The sequence below is a fragment of the Oryzias melastigma genome, linkage group LG4 (assembly GCF_002922805.2).
Source record: "Oryzias melastigma strain HK-1 linkage group LG4, ASM292280v2, whole genome shotgun sequence".
Lineage (NCBI taxonomy): Eukaryota > Metazoa > Chordata > Actinopteri > Beloniformes > Adrianichthyidae > Oryzias > Oryzias melastigma.
In genome coordinates this window covers 23,506,777-23,515,961 of record NC_050515.1, presented here as the reverse complement: position 1 = coordinate 23,515,961, position 9,185 = coordinate 23,506,777, and the positions used below count along the sequence as shown (strand labels likewise).

General features: G+C 37.7%; 1 protein-coding gene across 1 annotated transcript; it reads left to right on the top strand.

Annotated features, from left to right (window-relative positions):
• The first annotated feature begins 2,014 nt into the window (after positions 1-2,014).
• Positions 2,015-9,178, top strand: LOC112150742 (glomulin). The gene is made up of 18 exons (XM_036211749.1): positions 2,015-2,165; positions 2,401-2,526; positions 4,960-5,070; positions 5,141-5,249; positions 6,177-6,426; positions 6,871-6,987; positions 7,097-7,119; positions 7,458-7,542; positions 7,626-7,656; positions 7,736-7,825; positions 7,949-7,990; positions 8,073-8,146; positions 8,214-8,298; positions 8,374-8,480; positions 8,560-8,623; positions 8,705-8,840; positions 8,926-9,020; positions 9,092-9,178. The coding sequence occupies exons 1-18, from the start codon at positions 2,064-2,066 to the stop codon at positions 9,176-9,178; spliced, it is 1,734 nt and encodes a 577-aa protein (XP_036067642.1). The 5' UTR covers positions 2,015-2,063.
• Positions 9,179-9,185: the final 7 nt, after the last annotated feature.

Below are 9,185 nucleotides of genomic sequence, written 5' to 3'. Positions count from 1 at the left end.
CTATTCATTTTCTGAACTTGCTTTATCTCTTTCAGGATCAGGTTGCTGGAGCCTATCCACTCTACTTCTGTGTGAAGGAGGAGTACTCTCCGTACAAATCATCAGTCTGTCTCAGGGCACAACTAATAATATTAATAACAAGGCTGTTTTTTGCTTTAACTATTCAATTATTGCAAATTTCCTAATCTAGCAGTTCATAGAAGTTAAGTTACCCCAGAGCAGAGCATTCCTTGATCCTAGTTTTAATGGAGTTGAGGGAACTTATGGGGTCAAACAATATTAAAGTTATTTTTTTATATTACCTCAGATTTTTTCTCTAAACTTCAAAGAAAAGTCATAAGCTTTAGACAAGCATCAAAAATGTGTTAAGTGATTCATTTTTTTGTCTATTCTCTCAGTCATGAACAAATGTTTAATGACTTTTGAATCTCAAACTCTACAGATTTTGCTACAGGAAACAGGGAGTTCATTTAATTTTGTCTTGTTTTTTTCACCTCTACCATCTCAATCAGACTCTAGATTCACTGGAAATATGTTTTTTTAAATGAGTAAGACAGACTGACTTATATCAATGTACTTCCAGAATAACTTTGATGAAATCACTTATGAAAATTCCTTTAAATTTTTTATAGAGTTCACAAGAATATTGAAATGAGAAACAGGTAATTTTCTATCAAAATCATAAATTTCACTTTCATGAGAACATTGTTAAGTCAATTTAAACCCCAAGACTGTGTTTAAGTAAATAGAAACGACAAAAAACCATGAGAAAACTTAAAAATTCAAAATCAAAGACTGCAGTAACCCCATGACCCCAAATAGGACCTTAAAACAGATTTAGCAGATGATAGCTGGAGGACAGGATGTTATCCCTCAGCAGGGATGTTCAAACCTTTGGAAAAGACGGCGGGATTTGGTGAGGTGAATATTTGTAAAGGGCAATGATTCGGCTTGCAATATTTAAACTTGTAAATACAAATGAAGCATTAATGGAAATTTTATTACAATGGCATACTTTGAATATCTTAATGTAGAATAGAAAAACAGCTTAATACATGTTGCCAAAATTACTGTGAATTTTATGTTTAGAGATCATGCATCTATAGTCCCAGGTAGCATATCTCATCTTGTGGTCCCTCTTGAAACTGAACTTCTTGAAAACAACCAGCTTCTCTAATTTCAACTTGTCCTGTAAGCAGTAGACTTTGCTGTCAACTTTCCTCTTTTTAAAATTTACATTCAACATTTTAGAATTGAACTATAAAGTGTCCCAAAAGGGTCATGAACTGTGGGCCAGTGGAAATTCTAATATAGGGCACATTTGGCCCAAAGGCCGGACTTTGGACATTCAACACATCAACAGGATGATGCATTCAAGGACTCATTTATGACATTTGAATGTTTTCATGACTATAATTTTAACAATATAGTAACGTTTGTTGTATTGTTTTATTACTTGCGATGTTTAAACTCTGTTTAAAATTAAAATAAAAATTACAGAAACCATAGAAACCCCCTTTTTTAACTGATGAACATTAAAGTTATGGTGGAAATTCTAACATAGGGCACATTTGGCCCAAAGGCCGGACTTTGGACATGCCTTTCCTATAGCAATGTATGGATCGGTATGAGGGGAAGATAAAAACGGATGCTCCTCTGTCAGTGTTTTGTCAGCAGAGATCATAAACTATGATAAAATTTCATATATTGGCTTCAAAAATCCAATTAATACATTTACAAAATATGAATGAGAGACTTATACAGTAAAATATTGAATGCATGTTTGTGCAGAAGATACAAAAACTTTACTGTAGATCAAATTTGATCCACAATAGAGGTTTTTATGAGGAAACTTCTACCCAAACTAAGAGGAATCTCTCAAGACTGTTAGACAGCACCGCATATTCTGTGTCCACATGAAGGAGCTCTGCTTTAATCCTATTAAACCTCAAGCACAAAGGCGATAAGAGGTTTACGTTGGGTTCCTCACTGACTGGGTCTCTCTTGACATCAGGAGCATCGCACATTCAGTCGTTCTGGTTCTGGTGTCTGCCAGAGCCTCTATGATCCATTGTGGTGAAACAAAAGAAGCCATATTGAAGGCAGGATTACCGGAGAAGATGCTGACGACAAAGGATCAAGTGGAGGATGTAATCCAGAGATGGGTAAGTCACCAATCTTTTACAAGACTCTGCATGGAGCTGCAGTGACAGGACCATGACAAATCTCTGTGGACTTGATCTTGATTGGGATCTTTCCCCTCACTGCTAATAACAAACATTATAAGAACATTTGTATGAAAAGAAATGCTGACAGAGATGGGTTTTATTATAAATGCTGAACTAAAATACTTCAGTTCAGTAAAAGAAAAGCAGTGCTGCATCCTTGTCCTGTTTTCAGAGGGACTCTCAGGAGGAGGACCTGAAGCCGGAGGATTACCAGCAGTTCAAGACTTTGGGGAGTGCATGCCTTGCTGAGGGGGCCAGTGAGCAGCTTCTGAAGTTTGTGCAGGAGGAGAAAAACCAGGTATTGCTCCATGAGGCTTTTCTCTGTCCACTCTGGAGCAGAGGTGATTGTGGATTGACAGGCCGTGAGGCGACCAGTCCCAGAGAGCAAAGCCGCCGTTTTTATGAAGCATTAAGATGCAGCATCTGCTTCCTGCTTACTGACCTCCTGATCTGGAAGTGTGGACGGAAATGGGAAGATTTTTTTTGCTCCACTGATAAAAGTGCTTAATTCAGCAGTGTCCTTGGATGTCTCTTCCTAAAATCAAAAAATCTTTGGTAGTTTATGCAGCGGTAGATCCCATCTTTCAACTGGACAAGAAAGATATGAGACACAGATTCAGGCGCTCAACAATCTACTCGAGAATGAGTCGAGAACTCTTGAATATCACTGACTTTTCCCAAGTAGAAAACTGACATAGCCACGTTCTTTAGCACATGTTTCATCTTGTCCTATGGCATAGAATTGTCTGTGTTACCTTACGTTCCTGTCTCTTGGTTAACTTCACAACATCTGCCAGTAAATCTTAATATTCTCTACGTTTCAGAAAATACTGTGACTGATTTAATATAAGAAACGACACTTAAGCTCTCTTTGTAATCGTCTCCTAGTGCAGGAGCCAAACTGTTCATGCAGTGTTAGGCCTGTGGGTGTCGCTCTCTTGGGAACTCGACATGTTAAAGATTCACTCTTAATTAAAGATTCACATGTTAAATATTCACTAAAGATCCTTTGATCTATTGTAAAATCCTTCCCAGAAATTTTTTAATCATGATTCTGACATTTTTAAGGCATAGTCAAAAAACCTGTGTTGTTTTCTTGGACATAGTTTCTGCAGAGCGGCAGGAGCTCATTAGAAATTCACCTCTTAGTTCTCCACATGAGCGCTGATCTTGTTCGTGTTCTGAACAACAGATCATGTTATTGGTAATACAGGAATTGTATTAACAGAACAGCAACGTTTCATTGTACCCTGTGTACAGCGTCCAACAAAGATCCATTCTTTTCTTATCTTTAATACCAATAGAAGTGGAAAATGTCATACAATTGTCATAACTTCAGGAATCTCTTTTAGATTTAAAGACTTGGATAATTTTTAGATTTGAGTGCTTTGGGGAGTCACTGTTAAAATATGAGCACACCTGATGTTGTTATTGTGGGCTCCAGTCAACCTTTGGGTTTATTTTTATGAAGAGCTGAAATTTAAATCACAAGTCTCTGTGACTGCCTTGCTTCATCTCCATACTATCTTTAAATCTGGACGATCTTTTCTCAGAAGGACATCGAGAAACTAGTTTATGAATTTGCTGCTTCTGTTCTGCTGTGATTCCTGAACGAATTCTGAAAAAATTTAAGATGCTGCAGCCAGAGCTCTGATGAGAAATTGTAACATAGATGACCTCCGTTAGATGTACAAAGTGGCTTTTTTTTAATAAACTTTACTAACATAAAACTGAATAAGAATGATTTGATTTTGATCCAAAGGGAAGCCAGGTTGAAACACAAATTGGGCGTTTTTATATAAAGAAATAAAAAAGACTTTATATATTTTTTTTGCTTGAATGTGAACTTTTTGCTTCACTGCTTAAATGTTTTTGAGACCTAAGGTTCCTCCTAAAGTTTGGCTCTGACGTTCAAATATGGGAGGATTTGGCGTCTGAAAAAGGGTCACTTTTGAAGAGCCACAAACAAGACTTTGACATGTTTTTCTGGCATTTTTTTCTTGAAAGATGACACATATGAAACTTAAAATGATTGAATCAGGAGCACGCTAAAAAAAATGCAAGCTTTAAAAAAGCTTGTAGGTGTGACGTAGAAGCTAATGAACGAGCCACAAGCTCCCTGCCCCACTCCATTCTACTGCATTCACCTGTATGCAAATAGATCCATGTACGCTTGTGTTTTTCTCATCTTCTGGCATAAAGCTGTTCAGTTGGATAGCTTAAATATTGCTTGCCGTTTTTGTAGCTCCAAAAATGTAAGTTTGGGGTTGTGAGAGGGTGTAAGTTAGCGGAAGACTGTGATGGGCGACAGGAAGTGGGGCAGGATCATTCTGTACTAACAGTCCTGCCTACAGCTCAAAGACAAATAACTAATGACCATCTGCCACTCTGCAGAAACTATTGTATGTCCAAGAAAACATGTTTTTTTTATTTTTATTATTTTGGCTAAAAACAGGATAATCATAATTAAAAGACCACTGGGAACACTTAAAATAGATCAAAAGATGACTGGAGTGGGTCTTTAAGCCTACAATCAAGTTTCTGGTGGGTGAGATAGCTGTAGCTGCAGTAGCAGGGGGGTCTCAGCTACTCCTTGATACTTTTATTCTAGCCTTAAAACTCAGATCTGAAGCTGCAAGTTTTCTGCAGAAATAAATGACAAAGGAAATAGAGGTTTTGACGTCTCCACCGCCACATGCTACTTCACCACACTCTGTTGTCTTTCTTTCAGGGAGTGGTCAAGTCCATGGGGGGTGTCCTCTTGACAGCTCTTGTAAATGAAATAGTAAAAAAAGACAAGACTCAAGATCACTGCCAGACTGCCATTGCACACCTGATAAAGGTAAGTATTACAAATCTCTAGTAATCTATTCCATATTTTCTACACATTTCCTCAACACTCTGTTCTCCAGACTTGCATCCCAAATAAACTCCTGCAGAACATGCTGGAGATGATTGAAGACATCGATCCAGGAGCCATTTCTGAGACCATCTTAGTTTTACTCCCGCATCTTCAAACAGGTAAGTCCTTCATCTGGCAAAAACAACTATAGTACTTAAATCCAAAGCTATCTGCACAGTGGGGTTTCAATCTCTTCCTACAATGTACCCCCCTTCCCCCATGAAAGATTTGTGCAGTCAAGTTCCCCTAAGGCAGATTCATTTGATCAGCACCTGTATTTACAGATCAACAGTGACAAAATGCAGAAAGCTTAGTCAGCACTGGAACAACAAATAAAAGATTTGAAAATCAGCAGTAAAAAATAAAACACCGTAATTAAAAAAAATAGATTTTTCTTTCAATTTTAGACCTATAAAATATTTGTTGATTTGGATATTGTTGTCTTAAACTGTCATCATGCATTGACAAAAATACAGGATTTTCATTGTATTATAGTCCAGGAACCTCTGATATAAAACACATTTATGGTTTCACATAAAAAAACATTCTGATCACACAAGTTGAAGATATTTTAATGAAATATTTGATTTTTACGCATTGATTGGAAACATTTGAAGTCAGTCAGACTTGGTGAAAATTTGCCTATTCAGGTAAATAATTGTCTAAATCTGACAAGTCAGTTGGTTTTATTGTGATGTTAATGTATATTTTTTTAAATCATTTTATTAGTTTTGCCTTAAACTATGTAAAGTGTCATTGAGTTATCTGAAAATCACTTTAAAATGATTATTATTGAATAAATCATAAATATATGAAATCTTAAATAAACACATAAAGTGGAAAAGCATAAAAATATTTTCATCTTCTTAGTTTGCAACAATCTGAACAAATGAAAAAAATGCTACAAGAGATTTTAAAGACATTAACAAGTTAAGCTCACTAGAAAGAAGACATATTTTTTTAAAACATGGTGTTTGGCGCCCTCTATTGCATATAGAGGGTAATACAACCAATCTGACATGTTGCTTTTCACATTTTCTCTGAAGTCGTGCTGCAGCTGGAGGACAGGCGAGCAGCCTCTTTGGGTTTGAGCCTGTCTGCCCTACACAGGCAGCTGTCCCGGCTGCCCGTGCCATACACCTTGCAGCAGGAGGAGGAGGATGAGTGCGGTCTGTGTGGATGCTGCAGCGCCATGGCCCTGTTTGTAAGGCCCTTTGTGGATGAGTTGAGGAGCACAGATGGAAAGGGGGAGGCTGCTGATGAAGATGAGGAGCTGAAGGTGGAGCTTCTGAAGTTGTACGTTTCTCTCTAAATATTTTTTTTTATTCACCTGTCCGAGTACTCTTACAGTTTTCTGTTATGCCTATCCTGTCTGACTCCAAAATATGTAGAAATAAGTTTAAAATCATTTAAATTCATAAAAAAAAAAAACAATTTACATGTATCTTTTTTGCTCCATTTAGCTGCTTGAGGAGTTTAAAAGATCCTTTGCTGGAGGCTGATCTGCACAAAGACAGGAAATCAGTATTATGGCTCTTTGCTATGGAAATCATGGTAAGAAAAAAAGCTAAATTAAGAATTAAGAAAACCTTTAATAGTCCCACAGTGGGGAAATTGCAAAAATAAATTCCTTTTTTTGTAAATTATGGTTATTTTTTAAAAGTTAAAGTAAATCATTCGTCCATTTCAGGCTATTCTTCATGCTATAAAGGAGTTTCCTTCAGGACTCGTGTGCTGTAGCGCTCCGAAGAATCGCACTGTGACAGACAGCAGCCTTTCCAGGGATTCCAGAGCGTGTCTGGCCTATCTAGTGTTTGTGGAGTTACTGATGGTGGAGAGTTTTCCTGCAGTGTTCAGGTGAAAACAGCCTCCTCTCTAACAGCTGTAATAAAGGTGAAAACTTGTAGAATGTGAGGATAGGAACTAGGAATGCCACAATTCTGAATTTAAAACCGAACCGTGAAAGCGTGGAGAAAAAGCGTGGAGAAAGTGAATGGTTGCATACTCACTGCATACATCTGCATATGTTTTTGTTGAAAATGTCAAACATGAGTTGGCATTTTTTTAAATATTTATTTTATCACAAACGATGTCCTAGAAAAGGACAGGTTTTATTATTTTAGTTAAAAATGGCAAAATCATAATCAGAAGAACACTTTTACAATAGATCAAAAGATGATCAGAGTGGAACTTTGAAGATTCCTAAGAAAGCTATTACTTTTCATTTTATTCTTTACTAAAATAACATTCAAAAAGTGTTGCTAAAGTTTTGAGGAATCTTTTTTTATCAGAAAACTTTCTACCATTATTTGTATATTATTCCAAAGACAATAAAAATGGTTGTTTTTATTGTTTTAGTCCTCTTTTCCTTCTTCAGTGCAACATGGAGCACATTGATCATCTTCTCAGTAGGTACGCCCTCAAAAATGTAAAGTAACAAAACATTTGTGAGTTTAGAATTATGTCATTTTTAAAATCTCCTTCGTCCCAAACAGCAAGAAGGAATCCCACTTACTGAAAGGACTGGTAAGTCTACTTTATTGAAGAGCAACATTTAAGAAAGTGAAATGCTGTCTTGAACTCTGGATTATTCCACCTGAATCAGGCACTGATGGAAACCAGTTTGAAGATGGTGGAGGATAACAGTCTTCCAGTGGGTTTGATGGAACTGAGGAGCTTCTACAGTGCACCACAGGTATGGGTTAACTATAACGCACTCAAAATATTGAAAATGAATTGAATTATAAAGAGTTTTTGTTAGGTTTGATTGGGTCAGAATTGATCAAATTTGGTTTCATGCGCTCTTCTCAATTTACAGAACTTGCGTCTCATTCTAACGGACTGCCCAATGAGACACTTGGTGAGGATATTTGGTGCAACAAATTTCCCCAACGCCAAACAATTTGACATTTTCTGTTACGTTTTACGTGATGTTCTTGCAGAGGGAGTCTGGACTTAAACTCTTCCAGCTTTTCATGGATAAACTAGACAATGAAGCAAAACACAAATTCTTCAGGTGAGGTTTGTCACCGACGATGTTGAAGAACGACAGCTTTTGCATGAACGATCTGTTTGTTTTGCAGGTGTATGCTAAAAACCAGCAACCACGAGGGAGTGGAGAGTTATGTCATCAAGAACATCAGGCGTCAGATTGAATTTTCCATAAAGGTGAAGAAAATTAAGACTTATCAATTGACTTTTCTGGCTGTTGTCTGACCTCAGTCTTTGTGGTTCCTACTGCAGGGAAATCCAAATAAATGGTTCTTAGGATTGGATCTGCTCTCAATACTGGCTCTGGTGTTTATCTTACCACACGGTGCTGAGACTAATCTACTCACCAATATGGACAAGTCAGCTTGAGCTCTAAAGCAGCAAACATCTTCTTTTTTTAACATGACATAACTTTATCTTTTTTTGTTATTCATGCAGGATCATGGAGGGTCTGAATCTTCTGCGTTATGTTTTCCTAAAAGGCAAAGAAATTAGGAGCAACGTAAGTCCAATTTTTATTTTTATTTTCTCAGAGTTGTCTATGATCTGCTGCCTCGCCTGGGTAACGCACTGCTCTTGACAGGTGGAATTGTGGGAGGGTCTCTGGAGAATCAAAGAGGAGTATCTGAAAATGCTGAGGGTGGCTCTCAGCATGTCAAGAGCTTATTACTCTTCTGAACTGAAGGCGCTGAAGGAGGATCAGAAACTGAAAGCTAAAGGTGGGAATCACCCTTTCTGTTCCTGAATAATACTAAACACTAGTTAGCTTAACATCTGTCTTCCATATGTAATATTTCTTCACAGAGGCCAGGGACAACGCTAGATCGGGTAGGTTGGTTCAAACCATGTTGACGAAGCCGGAGCATGGGTCCGGCATGTCCGCCGACACCCAACAGCAGGTAAAGATGGCATTCTCCTTCAGTCTGGACCTCAGGTACCAGCAGAGCTAACAGCCTGTTTGGTTTCATAGGTGCTGGAGAGCGCACTGGTGACCTTTGACTTGATGGACAGCCTTACGGTCCGAATTGAAGAAATCACAGAGGAGACGCTGAGCTAAAGACAGA

Bases quoted from the DNA above. Each gene is read 5' to 3' on its own strand.
- LOC112150742 (XM_036211749.1), top strand. From the start codon at position 2,064: ATGATCCATTGTGGTGAAACAAAAGAAGCCATATTGAAGGCAGGATTA. The intron at 7,543-7,625 runs GTACGCCCTCAA...CGTCCCAAACAG, and splicing joins ATTGATCATCTTCTCAGTAG to CAAGAAGGAATCCCACTTAC. The intron at 8,299-8,373 runs GTGAAGAAAATT...TTCCTACTGCAG, and splicing joins AGATTGAATTTTCCATAAAG to GGAAATCCAAATAAATGGTT.